This window comes from Barbus barbus (genome assembly GCF_936440315.1).
Source record: "Barbus barbus genome assembly, chromosome: 10".
NCBI classification, from domain to species: Eukaryota; Metazoa; Chordata; class Actinopteri; order Cypriniformes; family Cyprinidae; genus Barbus; species Barbus barbus.
In genome coordinates this window covers 24,889,527-24,908,675 of record NC_136738.1, presented here as the reverse complement: position 1 = coordinate 24,908,675, position 19,149 = coordinate 24,889,527, and the positions used below count along the sequence as shown (strand labels likewise).

Sequence of the window (19,149 nt, the reverse complement as noted above, 5' to 3'; positions counted from 1 at the left end):
TTGTCTTTGGTCTTACAACAGTCTCATGGCCTGGCATTTTCCATTTCTGAATTTCTGTTTATCCTCATACTGGCTATAAGTTGTTATTCTCTTCTATAGTCATTTATATGCATTTTCACTTGTTGTAGAATCCAATTTATCAAAAGAGAATGGTTTGTCTGATTCCACACATTAATATTACTGTATTTTCCAACCAAAACATTCAGAAATGATTACATTAATTAGTAGATAAATAAAATAAGTGAAATAAAGAAAGAAAACAGCATACAAAGACATCTAATGAAATGTTTGGTAAAAGCATTACAAGTCAAAGCAAAGTTTACATCTGAACATTGGGACATAAAACAAAAAGAAACAAACAAACAAAAAACAATAAAATTTCTTTGATAAATTCACAACTTCATTAGAAAGTAAAATATCCTGTCATTTTTCAAGATAATCTCAATTGAAATAGTGCAAGACGTGCTTACTGAGGTCATGAGAAATTCAAATATAAGCATTTTCAAATTACAAACTGAGTTACAATTTATAAAGAACTGCTATTTATGTAGCAATAATACAAATAAATAATGATAACAGGTCCTATAATGATGATATATATATATATATATATATATATATATATATATATATATATATATATATATATATGAGCATCACAGTCCTTTGTGACAAATGAATAGTAAATAACAGAAAACGCATAATTACATAAATTAAATAATGTTTGTAAATGTTCCAATGCTACCAAGTGTCAATGCTCGCAGTGATGATTAATTTTCAATTTTCTCCTATACGAGCTAAACACAAAAGCTAGCTTTCAATATAAAAAATGATGTTCAGACACACTGTTAAAACGATATGCTCATACTGTCCTTGAGTCAACACCATGAAAGGAAAGGCATTTCAGTTGAGGTTTGATTGAGTGTACAAAACTCCTTCAGTTGCATTAGAATGAACCGTTAAAACTGTAAGACTCATTCAGTCCAACATTTCAGAATATAAACTCCAGAACTCTACATACTGTAAATATGAATTCATACTATAATCACACCATTTTTTACAGTTTCACTATGAAATCTGCAATCTCATTTGCTCCATATTTCACACAATTAATCTCTTCATCTTAAAACGCAAAATAAAATTCTTAACACATCAGCAATCAGTACTACAATAGAAACAATATATTTACACAACATTCCATATGCAAAGGCTCTAAAATAGTGTTGTATTTAAAGCTGCCATGTTCGTCTCTCAGCAACTAATACTGTGGCTTAAAAATGAAAGCACTGTATTACCTAACAAAAAGAAGTCAAATATTATAATGAATGGCAAAGGGTCAAATCTTATGAACTGTCATTTTGTAACTAAATACATGGATTCAGAGCAGTATCCACAAAAGTTCCTCATTCAACATTATAAAAGAACAAGTAAAATACCAGATAATTACATAAGACGCCTTCACTAGTCCTCGAACACCTAAACAGTAACAATCTAGTCTCTAAACTATCACATATACAGTGCAACTCCTCTGTATTTATTCCCAATTTCATTTTTAAAATAATGGCTACATTTTGAATGCATTAAAGCAAGTTACAATGCAACTACAGTAGGACAATAATCACCACCTGCTTTCTTGTGTGTGTACAGTCACTCAGCCCATATTTTAAAAATCAAAAGTTTTTTTAATGGAATATCTGTGCTAGATATTCGGTTTAAAAAAAAAAAAAGGTCTGATAAAAGAGCCCTGTGTCACCTTGCTACTGTAGTGAATTGACACCATGACAAATTTTATATTAGCATTATAAAAAAAATAAACTAAAATATTCTAATCCAACTAATCAACACGCTAATGTCATATGATCTCATATAAATGTCTATATAAGCACTTTTCTCAAGGGCTTTTAGTGAGTTGATTGTTATAAGACAACAGAGTCTATAAAGATCTGCAGCCTTTGTAGGACCAAAATCTGGCAAAACATTTCAAGGTAAACAGAATCAGAATGACAGTTATGCCAAATAACTAATTGCAATAAAACTAAAATGCACACGTACAACGAGGTCCACAAGCCTGAGATCACTAATGAAAATGCAGTATTTAATTTAGTACAAAATGTCTTTGAAATTATATAATATCATCATAATTTGAGAGGAAAGTGAAATTAAAATGAAAATCATTTTTAAAAATGTATTAGTATTTGGTTTGTCATCCAGCAGTCGAGCCATGGTTATAGCTTATTGGTGTAAAAATCACACCAATAAGAGAAACTAAAAATGAAAACAAAATATTTAAAAAATAAATGGATAAGATACAATGGTATCTTAATGATACAAAAAAAGCTGACTCGAGCTGCTTGTGAACTTGAGAATGTGTGTAAACTTATGTTCTCCAGCATGATTTGAGAATGATACAAGGAGCATCAAGAACATCTGACTTGTCGGTATAAAGAGCCCCATGATCAGTGTCAACTTTGTGACCTAGAAAATTGTGTCTTCATTTACATCATAGTTTACCTTTTTTTGAAATATCTCAATCCAAAAATGTTCTGTTTTCCTATAAACGTAAAAAAAAAAAAAAAAAAAAAATCATTTTTAAATGGAATCTCAGACTTCTGGAGCCAACCGCGTATTATTAAATTAAAACACATTTAAACCCTTTCTAAACTATGTATCTTGTACAAGAGCAATATTCAAATTTCCATAAATTATCAAAAAAACAATTAAAAATCAGCACTTGCATGGACCTTAACAGAGATCAGACCTGCACTTCTCCATGCAAAATCACAAGCATCGTCAGTCACATGACCTGATATACGCTGATCAAAACATTTCCAGCAAGTAATTTCACGAAACAGAGAAGCACCATGAGCAGAAGAGAAGTGAGAATCTCTCCCATCATTCTCAACCAGATGCCTATTTCATGACCCAAAATGCTACGGGTCCATCAGAGAGACAAAGAGAACATTAGTTAGCACCTGCATAACCATGACTATGGCTTCACATTGGATCAATAGCTCGCTGGCACCTGACAGCCAGGCAAGGAGGAGTGCAATCAATGGCTTTTCAATCCCACCTACAGTCCACACCTCCACATAGAGAGAACAGTTATCAGATCACAGACTACACTGTGGAAGTGATCGCTGTTTTGCTCTCCACAGCAGCTAAACCTCAAGGGAAGCCTGTAGCATAAAGGCATCCATATTCACCCAATCAACTGGGAACAAATTCAGTCCCTGCCACAAAGGAGGAAGCCGATCAGCAGTGGAGTAAGAGTTAACAGGAGCTGCCATAGGTTCACCACCAAACAAGAAGACCTGGAACAAGGATCTGAGGAAAAAAGAATTATTGTAATATGAAAGAAATTAGCCTTTTTTTTTGGCAAACAAACATATTTGTGACCCTGGATCACAAAACCAGTAATAAAGATCAATTTTTCAAAATTGAGATTTATAAATGGTCTGAAAGCTGAATAAATAAGCTTTCCATTCATGCATGGTTTGTTAGGATCGGACAATATTTGGATGAGATACAACTATTTGAAAAAAGAAAATCGCCTTTAAACTTGTCCAAATGAAGGTCTTAGCAATGCATATTACTAATAAAAAATTAAATGTTGATATATTTACAGTAGGAAATTTACTAAATATCTTCATGGAACATGATCTTTACCTAATATTCTAAAGATTTTTGGCATAAAAGAAAAATCTATAATTTTGACCCATACAATGTATTTTTGACTATTGCTACAAATATACCCCAGCGACTTAAAACTGGTTTTTTGGTCCAGGGTCACATTTTACATTGTTTGAACCTTGTTATGTACCTGGTTTAACTTATGTATTCGGAAAACTTTTTTTCTTGCTACATTTCACACAATTCATGTTTATAAAAAATAAATAATTTTATTTGAGACAAAATTAGTGGCTTCAGTAACCATAGCCCATTAGTGGCTTTTTCAACCATAGCCTAATTATTTGTAATAAATGTTAATACATTTAAATTTTAATTTTAAATTAAGTGTATGATTTATGATTTTTATAAAAAAAAAAAAAACTTTGAATTACCATTGTGTATGAAATGTACAATATAAATAATCTTGCCTTAAAATTAAAAATACTTATTTTTATTTAATATGAATATTTACTTATAAATGTTTACATTATTTAATATGCATTATCAGTACTACTACTAATAATAATACATATTTATGTATAAATACTGTGTGCGTATGTGTATATGATTGACAGTAACTCACCTAAGCGGGCACTCTTGGTGGTGTTTTGAGGGGGGATCTCATGAGGGAGGGGGCAGACGCTGCAGAAGTGAGAGCAGGTTGGGCAGATGAGCTGTCCACTGTAGACCCATCCATTCATTCGTATGCTCATGCTGATCACCTGACCAGTACGAACACATGGATAGGACTCATTCTGCACCCAGACCAACAACCCTTGGGTTGTACAAGACACCTGCAACACAAATCAGTTTCAGTACACATAAAGCATCATTTTCCTTATGTTGTAGTGGTACATAATTCCCCAGTTGAAAAAAAGAAAAGACAAAAAGTTATTTACAATAATTTCATTTACACACATTTATCATTTATATTATCCGTTTATCATTAAGAGAAATTATCAAATGTGTCTGTAAAGACATTTAATGTCTATTTTAAATATATGCATTTATAACCGTTTATTGAAAAAAACATTTTTTCTAGGCAGTTATTTTGAATTGTAATAATATGTAACCGTTCTTACTTTTTGATCAAATAAATGCAGCTTTGGTGAGAATAAGAGATCTTTTTCAAAAACATAAAATCTTTATGACCCAAAACATATGATATATATAGACACACTTCTTATTACCCTATAGCAACCACTGCCCCAGTCAGGGTAGGTCATTCTTTTGGTGCACTGCTCCATTACAAATGGTGACTTCTGGTGCAGACATACTGATCCTGGGCCATACTGTTCTGCCCCATAGTTTCTCCATGTGGCTAAAAAAGCAAAACCCCAAAAGTCTCAACTACATGCAAAAAATACTGAACAACAAGAAGGGATAAGCAAATGAGACCTTCCATTCTGCTTCTAAATGAAGAATGAATGGCATCTCACCTGGCTGGTTCTCCTGTATCCTGCAGTAAGAGCTGCGCTGGTATTCCCCACCCACATGCCAACTAAACTCCTGGCTAAAAGGACAGTAGTCTGCGATCTCTACAGCCCCTCCATATGCTGGTAAATCTTCCTCAGGGACACCAGGGATTCGGTCAAAGTACTAGAGGATGGAGAGGGTTTATTACATTCAATATAAAGGCAGTCATCTTGTATTTAACTGTAAACAACCAGTCAATTTTATTTCTATAATGCTTTTCACAATACAGTATTTCAAATTAATAAGAATTGAGTGAAGATACAGAGGATTTTTACCTGCATTTCTGCTGCTCTTACCTGATACTCTGCAGGAAGCACATGAGGAAACTTCTGCAGGTTGCACACGGCCACTGCCAGCTGGTCCTGCCTGCAGGTGAGCTGTAAAGGTGCGCTCCTCACAGAATCACAGTACGGGCTCAGGGTTGGCCTCCTGTTTCAAACACACAAGGTAAACACTCAATAGGAACAGATGTCCAATCAATGACCTAAATCTTTACCAATATGCTGCATTTATATTTAAGACTATGAAACTCCAGTTTCTCTGGAGAAGATACAGTAAGACAGTGGAGTCAATCTGAAATAAAGAACTGCTACAAATGTACAACACAATCTAATTTGTTTCTGTACCACTAGAAACATGAGTTTGTATTCCCAGGGAATACATGAATTTATGAAATGTACAGTTTTTTATGCAATTGTATGGCATGTTGATAAATGCATCTGCCAAAACAAATAAAAGTACATTGTCCACTTAATACAACAACAACAAAAAAAAATGTGCTAGATAAAAACAAAGTTTTATTACGCATCTCATGTATCAAAGCTTACGTATGGCGATGTTGGTCTATCCAGAATTTACAGCTTTTCATCACAAAGTCGCAACCCAAACCTCTTCCCCACTCCAAGTTCTCCGCCATACTATAATTGGCCCTGTACCACCTTCAAACAGAAAATAGCACAGAGAGGAGTCAATCATAGGACAGTCTTAGCATTCTAGTACTTAAATTACACTTAAAGGGGTAGGTAGTCCACAGAAAAATGCTAACTCTTTCAACATTTACTCAGCCTCATACATACATACATACATACATATATATATATATATAAATAAATAATAGATATAGAGGAACGCTGAAACAGTTTCAGGTCCCACTGACTTCCATAGTATTTTTTTGTCCATACTATGGGGAGTGAATGGGAACCAAAATTGTTTGGTTACCAACAATCTTCAAAATATCCTCTTTTGTGTTGCACAGAGCATACAGTTTGAAAAAATAATGAGGGTGAGTAAATGATGACAAAATCTAAATTTTTGGGGGGGGGGACTATATCTATAAATGTAAAAGTTTACACCTTCATAAGTGAATAAACTGCATTAGCAATGAGCAACAATACTTCTCTTACCCTGTATCCTCCATTATGGCCAAAGTAATTCTGGAAAACACTCTGTTCTGTGTGTGAGATCCGGTCATTGCCTCATTCTGTTAAAATAAAACGTGCTGAATTCAATTTAAAAGAAAAACAAAACAAAACTGTACTGACACTGAAATAGTTAAGTGTTCATGAACACCACCAGGGAAGATTTGGTTTCATTACCTCTAACAGACGTTTTTCCCAGTGGTTGAGCTCTGTGCCAGCACCTCCCTGGTTCTCCAGTTCCATGCCCTCTAGAATGGGGCAATTAAAATGTCTCCTGGCTTCCTCCTGATAAAACATCAAAACAATTAATGTAGCTCAATTTGACTATTTAGATGGTGTTTCTTTAAAAAGGAAAGAAATACTTACAACTACACGTGGGGTGGCCAGAAGATGGACCGTGTGTCTGACCATGTGGCCTCCATGGATGTCCCACAGCCGAGTTGCTCTTTTGATGACTTTATCACTCCACTGATATAACCCTAGACTGAGAGAGATATAAAAAGAAATAAGCACAATGCTATTCTTCCATTCTGCTTCTATATATACACAGGTCCTTCTCAAAAAATTAGCATATTGTGATAAAGTTCATTATTTTCTGTAATGTACTGATAAACATTAGACTTTCATATATTTTAGATTCATTACAACACAACTGAAGTAGTTCAAGCCTTTTATTGTTTTAATATTGATGATTTTGGCATACAGCTCATGAAAACCCAAAATTCCTATCTCAAAAAATTAGCATATCATGAAAAGGTTCTCTAAACGAGCTATTAACCTAATCATCTGAATCAACTAATTAACTCTAAACACCTGCAAAAGATTCCTGAGGCTTTTAAAAACTCCCAGCCTGGTTCATTACTCAAAACCGCAATCATGGGTAAGACCGCTGACCTGACTGCTGTCCAGAAGGCCATCATTGACACCCTCAAGCAAGAGGGTAAGACACAGAAATTTCTGAACGAATAGGCTGTTCCCAGAGTGCTGTATCAAGGCACCTCAGTGGGAAGTCTGTGGGAAGGAAAAAGTGTGGCAGAAAACGCAGCACAACGAGAAGAGGTGACCGGACCCTGAGGAAGATTGTGGAGAAGGACCGATTCCAGACCTTGGGGGACCTGCGGAAGCAGTGGACTGAGTCTGGAGTAGAAACATCCAGAGCCACCGTGTACAGGCGTGTGCAGGAAATGGGCTACAGGTGCCGCATTCCCCAGGTCAAGCCACTTTTGAACCAGAAACAGCGGCAGAAGCGCCTGACCTGGGCTACAGAGACGCAGCACTGGACTGTTGCTCAGTGGTCCAAAGTACTTTTTTCGGATGAAAGCAAATTTTGCATGTCATTCGGAAATCAAGGTGCCAGAGTCTGGAGGAAGACTGGGGAGAGGGAAATGCCAAAATGCCTGAAGTCCAGTGTCAAGTACCCACAGTCAGTGCTGCTGGTGTTGGTCCACTGTGTTTTATCAAGGGCAGGGTCAATGCAGCTAGCTATCAGGAGATTTTGGAGCACTTCATGCTTCCATCTGCTGAAAAGCTTTATGGAGATAAAGATTTCATTTTTCAGCACGACCTGGCACCTGCTCACAGTGCCAAAACCACTGGTAAATGGTTTACTGACCATGGTATTACTGTGCTCAATTGGCCTGCCAACTCTCCTGACCTGAACCCCATAGAGAATCTGTGGGATATTGTGAAGAGAAAGTTGAGAGACGCAAGACCCAACACTCTGGATGAGCTTAAGGCCGCTATCGAAGCATCCTGGGCCTCCATAACACCTCAGCAGTGCCACAGGCTGATTGCCTCCATGCCACATTGAAGCAGTCATTTCTGCAAAAGGATTCCCGACCAAGTATTGAGTGCATAACTGAACACAATTATTTGAAGGTTGACTTTTTTTTCTTCTTGCTAATGAGTGGTTTGCATCTTCTGTTGTAGCCTCTGTACTGGTGATCATGAAGTTTTCTGCGAACAGTAGATTGTGATACCTTCACTCCTGCCCTCTGGAGGTTGTTGCTGATCTCACTTACAGTTGTTTTGGGGTCTTTCTTGACAGCTCTCACAATGTTTCTGTCATCAACTGCAGTTGTTTTCCTTGGTCTACCTGTTCGATGTCTGTTACTTAGTACACCAGTGGCTTCTTTCTTCTGCAGGACATTCCAAATGGCTATGGCCAATGTGTGTGCAATGGCTCGGATTGATTTTCCTCCTCCTCTCAGCTTCACAATTGCTTGTTTTCCACCCATAGACAGCTCTCTCGTTTTCATGTTGGTTACACCTCTTAACTATAAATGCAGTTTGAACAGACAAAACCCAAATCTGAAACTGAGCATAGACATTCAGTGCTAATTATTGATTGAATAATCAATGTGATAGGACACACTGGGCAACAAAATACACCTGTCAGTCACATGTTCCAATACCTTTGCTCACATGAAAAATTAGTGGGTTCAAACAAAAGGTGATATCTTCTAAGTTGTGTGTCAGATCCAGATGTAAATACCTGGAAATAAAAGGCGACATGTAAATCTCTTGTCTGATATTCATCTTTTGATGTCAAACCCAAATGTTTTCATTCTACAGCAAAAATAAAGGAATTGGCTTCACTGTCCCAATACTTTTGGAGGGGAATGCACATATATCAGGGGGTCATGCATTTTTTTTTTTTTACCTACAATAATAACAAATTTTAACCTGTAATAATCATGCAATATAATTATCACAATGCTACAATAATAAAAAAAATACAATTAACTTTTTCCTATTATTTAAATATTTTTTAATTCTATTTCAAACAGAACTAAAAATACAAATATAACCAATCACCTTTCATTGTATGCAGGTAGACCACTTGCAGAACGTGGTGTCAAAGGTTTCCCATCATCATCATGGTAAAACGCAAAGAGTCCTGCAGAAAAACCCTTAAAACATATAGAACATATAATTGAACAATAATGATAAACTATAAAGCTCTCCTCATGCAGATGTGCAGAGTTTAATGTTGTTACCAGGGCATGTATGATCTCGTGTTTGACAGTAGACAGCATCCCTTCAAACTCCTGAGGTTGAATAGAGATCATATTGGGACACAGATTGGCATATCCAGCGATGGGCCTACATTAAGAAATTCTGCTGTTACTGTCAGCAACACACTGGACTATTTCCACAGTATACTCGCAAATTTAAAAAAACAAAAAAAAATCACCAACATTCCCATTTCATTAATTATTGCGATCACCTGTCCAGTTCAGACTCCAGCTGGCAGTACGCTGCATAGGCTACAATGTTTTCTTGTCCACAGCGCTCTGTAGTCATCGCACTCACGTACAACACAAAATCAGCCCTGACCACCCCCTCACCATCAGGAGGACCAGCGGGGCCGCAGGACTTGCCAAACTCGCTGCAAACCCTGCATTGCTAAAGGAGACTTCATTCTATGAATCAAAAATTCTCCTGCAATATATTTATATTTATCAGTATTAGAATTCATTTTATCCATAAAAATCCACTTAAAATGGATCTTTAAGTAGGCATGGTGCTTCTGTACGTATATTTATAATTGCTACCAAAATGGAAAAAAAGTTGAACAAAATCACTATGTTTTGATGTTTGTTTGTTTTTTGGACTAATCCTTATGGTTTATATGCAGCAATTATATTGTAATAAAAAAATAAGGAATAAATCAAATAAGGAAGGAAATATTTTTGGCCAGAAAATTTGAGGGGGACCTACCTGCAAATGTTGTTCAGGGACAACAACTGGGCCACACTTAGTGATGTCTGCACACGGTCCCTGACAGTAGCGATGTGGATCATCTCTTTTCCTAAGGTACTGATTGGTTGCACATTGTCTAATCATTAAGAAAAAAAAAATATTGGGATTACAAAAAAGAAACTGAGATTAAATATCCACCAAGCTTCCAGAAGGACATGGCTGAGTGCAATTTTAAGAGGATTTGCTGTCAGACAATACTAGCTGAGAAGAGAATTACCTGCTCAGTAATATTGGACCTGACTGCCTCCGAACCCTGAAGGCCTTCTGAAGATAATCAATGGCCTGTGGGAGGAGCTTGTCCTTGAAACAAAGCAGAAAAGATCATTACTGAAAAGATCAATAATGTATGCATGCATCCTATTTAGATGTGAAAGGCCATTTACAAGATTTAACATAATATTTAGCTTTAATTTTTAATAAAACCTTGACTACAGAAATCAAAATACCTTCACAAGGCTGCTTTTGGCTTCATCTAACCTGTGTGAGCAGTAAAGATATTAAGTCAATGTATAACAATGACAATGTTGCATTACTGTACTTAATAAAATACAAACTAACCCATCCAAGCTGGAGTCGTACTCTATTTGGATCTGTAACTGCTGGTCAGTGCTTCTTTTGGTCAATCTATCTGGCTTCACAAACACTTTATGTATGACCTAAAATGGCAAACAGCAGGCATTATTATGAGTACTGATAAAATATTTCATAGATTATTTGAGCAGTGAAGGATGATTTTCATTGAACAGAAAAAAGCTAGGACTGCTATATAATTTCTTTATGTACTACAGAAGAAGTCACACAGATTTTAAGGCGAGCAAATGATGGCATATTATTAATTTTATGGTTAACTGTCCCTTTAATGCGACAAATAAATGTATTTTACCAAAATGGAAAATTCCGCATTCATTTATTCACCTTAAAGTCACTTCCTTTCTTATGTGGAACATAAAGGAGACGTTAGCAGATTGTCAGCCTCAGTTATTATTCATTTTTAGGGGATAAAGCACAACATGGCATGATATTAAGAAGGCACAATCTTAAATGTGGTATTTGAGAAGCAGAAGAAAGAACAACAAATAAGAGGGACTGACCTCTGTGGGTAGAGGCACTTTATGGTCACAGGTGTGCGTCTGTGCGCCGGTGCTGATGAAGATGAAGATGATGATGGTGTTAAAGAGTAACGTTAAAGCAGCTCTAAATGATCGAGGCTGCCGCCATCCTGAAGCCATCATTCACTCCGTGACTTTAATATTCATATCTCCGTCCTGTCACGCTGCAGAAAGCACTTAAATACCGCATAAAACTGAAGGATGTTCCGTGAAGAATTCAAATCAGCTGTTCATTAAACCGGCTTCATCCATAAACCCAGAGCAGCGTGAACGCGGAAACAATGCTTCAGCATGTCAAAATAAAAGCCCGCGCCCAATATAAATGCAGTAATAATAATAATAATAGTTGTAGATACTGCTATGTTTGCTGAGCTTACTATGTATTAAATACTTTGCTCAGCAGGGCTGTAACGTTAGTCGGACTCAGAATGAAAATACCTTTCTAATACTGCATAATATATACTACATACCATTAAAAAAGTATTGTGAGACAGAACTCATTACGCATTATTTGTCACATTACTCATGTTTATTATTAAAATTATTACAATAATAATTTTGTACATATCTTTAACAGAGCAAACTACTGAGCAGCAGTATGCAGTGCAAACAAGACTGGGTATTACAAAACATAAATCAGACACAAAACTGCGAGCCAAAATATTAAACGATTTATTATAAGAGTACAGAAAATTACATTTATTTACAGAATCATCTACAGGATACAAAGACCTGGTCCCATGGTTAAATATCCTGTAGATCAGTGGTTCCCAACCATGTTCCTGGAGGCCCCCAAAACACTGCATGTTTTCCATGTCACCTTAATTAAACACACCTGATTCATATCATCAGCTCATTAGTAGAGACTTCAAAACCTGAATTGGGTGTGTCAGACAAAGGAGAGATGTAAAATGTGTTGTGTTGGGGGGCCTCCAGGAACGTGGTTGGGAACCACTGCTGTAGATAATATTCTAAAGACTTTGATAAATCAGTCCTACTTTCTAAAGAGCAGCAAACAGGTTTGTTTCAAATAAGAATGGACTTTGATTGGATACTGCTTATTTCAGGCACAAGTACACAGTATCTGACTCAGAGTTTGAGTTTCCCAGCCAGAGGGCTGCAGGGGTAGAGGCGTGAGAATCGGCCCAGCGTCCACACAGGAAACACATTCCTGTAAGAGGTGTAGCTGATGGCACAGCTTTTATTGAACACTCCAGAAATATTCTCCTGAAAACAAGGAAACAACCCAAGCACATTTTATTAGACAGAGAGCGAGACCTCAGATTAATTTTGGAGATCTATTAACAGTTTTGCTCACCTGTGGCCAGTCTCCATTGGGCAGCTGCCTATCAATCAGAACTTGAATGCCTCGCTCGATCACGCTGATGTCAGGGTACCTAAAAATGACATTTTTTAAGTAAATTAACCCTGTTTTGGAAAAGCAACCCCACTGAACATCATTGTTTTCCATGCAATTTGCCATAAATCAACACTTAAAAAACACTAAAGAGTCAGGAAAAAAGTTATTGTAGGTTGTCAAAGACTACAATACGAAATACATGACAATTTTAATAATCAAATTTGAGAATGATTTTCTAAAATGAGTTTAACGGTTAGTTTTTGGTTCATATTTTGTTTGGATCTCAATTACTAGACTGGTGCTGAACAGAAGCATGAGAAAGCCATTTTACCCTCACAAGGGTTTGAGAAAAAGATATAAAAAGGTAGAGGAAGTACAAATAGCAATAGATATTACTTACACTAAGTACTATTTATACTTTCTTGCAGTTATTTGTATTTGTAGTTATGGTGTCTGTGCAGCTAATTTTGAACACAAAAAATATATTGATTAAATTGACCACTAACAAAATAGAAATAACACAATAAAAATAACGGACAATAAAAAATAATCATTTTTTAATGACCTCACATGTTTTGTATTTTTTAGTCACAAGCTACAATAGAGGCTCTCTGTTTTTGCACGAATCTTTAATTTTTCATAATGTTGATTTTTGGCAAACTGAATGGAAACCAATGTGGGTCAGTTTGCCCCCAACACGAAAGTTGTACCCAGTTTTGAACAGGAGGGCAGTTCTGTAGAGGTATCTAAAAAAATACTTCTGATGTTACCTGACAGCCATCAACCCCAGCAAAGCCCAGCAGGTGTTGTGGATCTGTGAGTTCTTGCTCTGAACGTAGCGCCGCTGCTCACATGACTCAAAGTCCTCACCCCAGCCTCCATCCTCCATCTGCTTCGACAGCAGGAACTCACAGGCAAGTTTCACCTCCACACAAACAGACCTGCAACACGGAAAATAAATTAATTAAGGGGTTAAATAAAGTGCAGTAAAAGAATATGAGTTGATGATTTATTAAATGAACATCAATATGAGAAGAAAAACCAATAACATACCCATTTTGGAAAGTGTGGCCCATACATGCAAATGCCTCCAGACCAAACCAGACTCCATATGTGAAACAGACTCCCCAGGACCTAAGACAAGCAGAATACTTCATAAAAGAAGCAACAGAATCATATCTCTGATTATATATACCAATGCCTACCCTTCCCATGAGCCATCAGGTGTTTGAACCCTCCTGCAGTAGTCCAGTCCCTGCTGAAGAGTTGTCCTATGTGATCAAGAGACGTGGTTTAACCAAACTATTTTTCTAACCACAGTATGCTGAAATATTGTGTTTGGCTGTACCTAATCTCTTCTGCTCTGTGCTCAGGATATACGCTATGAAAGTGTTTCAGTGCCTGCATTACAGCTGAGGTACACTCAACATACGTGTAGTCGATTATTATATCACCTGGGAGAGAAAGAGGTAGAATCAGAAATGTCAAGACAGATGAAAAATGCACTGAGATTTTACTGCATGCTCACCAAACACTTCAGATGGGTTCAGCAGCTCCAGCAGTTTTCCACCACGTTTGGTCTCATACGTGGCAAACCCTCCATCAGGATTTCTCATGCTCAGCAGCTGAAACAAAATCAAAATGTTAAAAAAAAAAAAAAAATTCAGCAAGGACACATTAAATTGATCAAAAGTGATTTATAATGTTAATGAAGATTTCTATTTCAAATAAATGCTGTTTTTTCTATTACAACTTTCTATTAATCAAAGAATAATGGCAAAATGTTTCAGTTTCTACAAATCATTGTAATTCATCATTGTAATAAAAAATGTTTCTTGAACACCAAATCGATATATTAAAATTATTTCTGAAGGATCATGTGACACTGAAAACTGGCGTAACGGCTGCTGAAAATTGAGCTTTGCCATCACAGAATAAATTAAAATTTAAAAAATATTATCACAGAAAACAGCTACATGTCTGAATTGTAAACAAGGCTTTTACCACATTGACAGCATCAAAGAGTCTTTCAGTGGGAACTTTTTCTTTGAGGAAACCGCACTGCTCCTGCAGCAGCATCACAGATTTCAGTCCTTCCGCTGTACAGTCCGCAACTATCCAACCACAGTCCCGCGTGCTGAAGGGAAAACCTCCCTGAATCACACAAACACACACTCATTAAAGTGTTTAAGAGCAGATTAAGAATGGTTAAGAAGGTTGAAATGCAATACCCCAAAATTTACCTTGTTCATTTGTCTATAGTATTTCTTGTATTCCGGAGGATTATCTTTGATCTATAATAATAAAAAAATGATTAGACCTCACATAGACACCAAATTATTACATTTCAGTGGGGGCCAAAAGTTCGAGACTACAAGTTCTATTTCCTTTTTTCAACTTCTATTTTGTTTTCAGTCAGTCAGTCAGTCAGTCAGACAGACAGACAGACAGACAGACAGACAGACAGACAGAATTTCAATTAATCATCCTCACCTGTGTCAGATCAAAGAAATTATGGGCTTGTGTGAGGCACTCTGTAAACCTGGGGATGTCCTGGGCACCTGCCTGTTCAGAAAACAAGGCCAACTGATCAATCATCGGTTATGCGCTGGTTTTGGTTTTATTAATAAAGATACAGTATATACCTCAAGAAATGCTTGTACTGCAAATGCAGTGTCCCATAGCTGTGATCCGTTTGTACCCTGATGGAAAATAAAAATTTATATGAGTGATAATTGTTATTAATATTGTTAATAATATAATTTAACTGATCAGATAAAACAAACTTTAGAACGCAAAAATGTTCTTCATAATGACATCTCACCTGCATTTTCATGCCATCCAGACCCAGCCTGGAGCGTTGAAAAAATAAAAATGATAAAAAGAAAGACAGAAACCACTTATTATTATCATTATATATAATATAAGCAGGAAATTACTCAAATCAGATCACAAACCATAGATAGTCAGGAATCCTTGTCACATGCTCCTGAAAGGCAGGTGATGTGGGTCCATCCACATACCAGCGAACCAACATATTGATCGTTTTCGAAATCTGACAAAACAGGAAATTAGTTTTGTACACAGAGTAATATTTAAGAATGAATATTTATTAATGAATAGTTCTAATAAAATATGTACAGAGAAACTGCACACAATAAAACCAGGGATGTGGATTAATAGAGTCAATATTACTTTATATAAAATAAAATGTATTCTCTCACCGGGCCAATGCTGATACACTTAGTGAAGCGATCGTCTGCTTTAATATGGTCATAAAGCTCCTTCACAGCTTTTTCTCTCAGCATAGTGCTGTGATGAGCTTCATACATATTCAGGATCACTGGAAGATCAAGTTTGATAGTGTTATGTGACTTAACTGAAATGTAAAGGGTAAAGGATTATTTTTTACAGAGATGTTACACTTCTCTCACAATAGGCGATATTAAGCAAGGGGCTGTGTGGTGTGTACAAGTCACAAGCTGCAACGTTGTTCCTCTGAGCTGGCCAGTCAATAGTTGAGTATTCCTGGACGTAGAGCTCCTGTTTAACACCCAAAAAACAAACAACTGTGACTGGATAGCAGAGTTCAGGCAAACAAGCCTGCTTTTAATGTGGTCTCAGAGTGGCCTCTAGTGGTGAAACTTCACCTGTCTTAAACTGAGTATCAGTGGATCTTCATCGGCAGACAGCCTGACGGCATAGCAGTAGCTCATGGGTAGGTAGACCTGCCGACAGTGGCACCATAAAGTGGAGGGATGTGCCGGTACCCAGGAAGGGAACAGCCTGATGGGAAAAAGTCCAACTATATACATTTTCAAAACAAAAATGACACTTAATCTGTTAACTAATGTACTCTCGGCATACCACATCTCTGGAAAGAGCGTATTCATCCCTTCCCAGCTGTATACGTTGAGGATGGCCAACCAGAATTTACCCCAGGAGGGTATGCCGACAGCTCCGCCTGTAACAGAGCAGGACAATACTGAAACAAAACACCATATTATTTCATTTATTGGGTTACATATGAACATACATGTGACTGTTTGTATATCAGCAATCGCAGACCTTTGCTGTGTAAATTATTCCTTGCGCGAACCATATCTGGATCATCAGGCCCAACTCCCAGAATTCTCAGGGTGGTGTAACTCAAAGCTGTTCCAAAAACAGTAGACTTATCTTCAATATGCCTGGAAAATTAATATTTGTTTTATTTAATAATTTCATTATTATACTAGTGAAGTTAAACATTACAGGGACAAAAGATATTTTGAAGAATGTTGGTAACCAAACAGTTTCTGTTCCCATTGACTCTCAATGTATTTTTTGTCCATACAATGCAAGTCATAGAAACTAAAACTGTTTGGTTACCAGCATTCTTCAAAATATCTTCTTCAGATGAATTTACATTTATGCATTTAGCAGACGCTTTTATCCAAAGCCACTCACAAAAGAGGAATAAAGTAATTTGTTAAAGAGCCAATAATATTCCTAGTACACAATGCCAGGTTTATTAGATAACTAGATTAGGAGGCAAGATAATGGAGAAAAAAATCAGCATAAAGGACAAATAATCAAACACTACCATTATGTATAAATGTAATAGCATTTCAATTGTTTTATTTTTGCATTACAGTAATAAGATTGATTTCCTTCTCTCTTTATTGCATTTTAATAATGAGATGATTTCTTATTTAATTCTTTTGATTTGTGAGTGAAATATAATTTGGATGTTCCTTGCAGGTATTATGAGATTCACCCCATATAATAAAAGACAGTTATTAACACTCACAGGCCCCAGCCTCCGTCAGACAGCTGCACAGAGCGAAGGTATCTAACCATTTCCTGCTTCCATGCATCTGGCAGAGGGATTTTAGCAATATGACAGGTTATGAGCAGACCTGAAAACCATCAACAAATAGACAAAAGGACAGTTTAGCTTTAAAAATTCTAGGTTTCTCAGAACCATTACTATTTACTTCATTAGTGGCAATTTTTAACCTTAATAATGCATGGGTTAATCACATAAAAAAAATTCATTTTCATATAATGCTCGACTGATTATATTTATATTATACATAATTTATTATTTATATATTATATATTATACACAGAAAATTTACTTTCATCTAATGCCTAAACAAAGAAAGTCTGTCCAAATGGCTTATTATAAATGAATGACCTGGAAGTAAGAAAAGTGGTCCACCATAATCCCCAGCCCAGTGTCCATCTTCAGCCTGGAGACAGCTGTAGAAGTCCATTCCCTTCAATGCAGCTTCAACTGCAGTGTGTGCGGCAGGGGATGCTGAGATGAACTCACCCTGAGGTCAAGAAGAACAGATTAGATATGAAAATGAATATAAAAGTTGCACCGTACTTGTCTGTAATGTTTTTGTTTACCGTGTCCAGTCCCAGAGAGTGAGATTCCAGCATGCTCTGCTGTCTGTCCACGCTACCTGCCTCCTCAATATACCTCCAGGTCTGTCTGCCCTCCACATTACTCAACCTCCAGCGGCTGAGATCTGTCACTGGATCAGTCTTATAGGGGCCTCCCCTTCTCCGCAAACACCTGAATCAAATATGTAAATGTTACACTTAGATGGGCATAGTAACAGTAGTACAGTAACACTTTTCAAGCATTTAACAAACCTTACAAAAACTGACGTGCATCTAACAATAACAATGAAAAGCTTTTTTTATTACTTTATTTAAATTATAGTTAAGTTTGTCAGTACAAAACAGCACTGTAGGAATACTGGCATTGTCTTTCTCAAAAAAATAAACAAATAATAAACACCTTGTAGTTTCATGACTTCATAAATTATATGTTATAATAAAGCTCTAGCATCTACAGATATGCATATAGTCTGCATTATAGGACATTGATACTTGTAATAATAATAATAATAATATACTGTTTATTAAAACCTAAAACGTCGAAAATTAATATATTAGTTTCTGTTTAACGTGTCTTATGGGAAAATGTATTCATCTCATATCTGCGTGATTTTAAAATATAAGCATTCAGAAATATTAAACAACTGTACTCACGTTCCCTCTGTCATCTTTGAAGAGCATGAGCAAAACTTTTAAACTAAAAAGCACCTGTCATATTTCAGCTGATGGAGACGGTAAACGCCTCCTTAAAATCAGCCTGGGAAATGTAGTTCTTTATTCCTCTTAAACCGTTCATGGAAAAGGGGCTTCGTTCTTAAACTACGTTTCCCATGATGCTTAGCACTGCCTTCCGAGCGCGATATCGTATGGAGAGATATGACCAGAGGACAGGCCCTCCAATCACGTTAGGATCATAACAAAATGGGCGTGACTTGCCAGTTCACACCTATCACGA

The 19,149-nt window shown here is 36.5% G+C and overlaps 2 protein-coding genes across 2 annotated transcripts; both read right to left on the bottom strand.

The window, feature by feature from the left end:
- Positions 1-3,109: 3,109 nt before the first annotated feature.
- LOC306876362 (leishmanolysin-like peptidase) lies at positions 3,110-11,746 on the bottom strand. The gene is made up of 17 exons (XM_079427464.1): positions 11,420-11,746; positions 10,887-10,984; positions 10,775-10,805; positions 10,546-10,628; positions 10,287-10,404; positions 9,793-9,971; positions 9,563-9,668; positions 9,381-9,475; positions 6,930-7,047; positions 6,741-6,848; positions 6,549-6,625; positions 5,973-6,083; positions 5,442-5,574; positions 5,109-5,268; positions 4,860-4,990; positions 4,253-4,463; positions 3,110-3,324 (listed from the first exon to the last, which is right to left on the bottom strand). The coding sequence occupies exons 1-17, from the start codon at positions 11,558-11,560 to the stop codon at positions 3,224-3,226; spliced, it is 2,001 nt and encodes a 666-aa protein (XP_079283590.1). The 5' UTR covers positions 11,561-11,746; the 3' UTR covers positions 3,110-3,223.
- Positions 11,747-11,952: 206 nt separating this feature from the next.
- LOC306876348 (lanosterol synthase-like) lies at positions 11,953-18,952 on the bottom strand. Its single transcript, XM_079427442.1, has 22 exons — positions 18,849-18,952; positions 18,198-18,366; positions 17,980-18,118; positions 17,590-17,698; positions 16,866-16,987; positions 16,665-16,761; positions 16,448-16,583; positions 16,232-16,340; positions 16,022-16,140; positions 15,755-15,852; positions 15,622-15,649; positions 15,443-15,499; positions 15,291-15,362; positions 15,041-15,091; positions 14,802-14,951; positions 14,326-14,422; positions 14,146-14,251; positions 14,003-14,068; positions 13,851-13,931; positions 13,568-13,738; positions 12,756-12,834; positions 11,953-12,664 (listed from the first exon to the last, which is right to left on the bottom strand). The coding sequence occupies exons 1-22, from the start codon at positions 18,860-18,862 to the stop codon at positions 12,527-12,529; spliced, it is 2,208 nt and encodes a 735-aa protein (XP_079283568.1). The 5' UTR covers positions 18,863-18,952; the 3' UTR covers positions 11,953-12,526.
- Between the last annotated feature and the right edge of the window lie 197 nt (positions 18,953-19,149).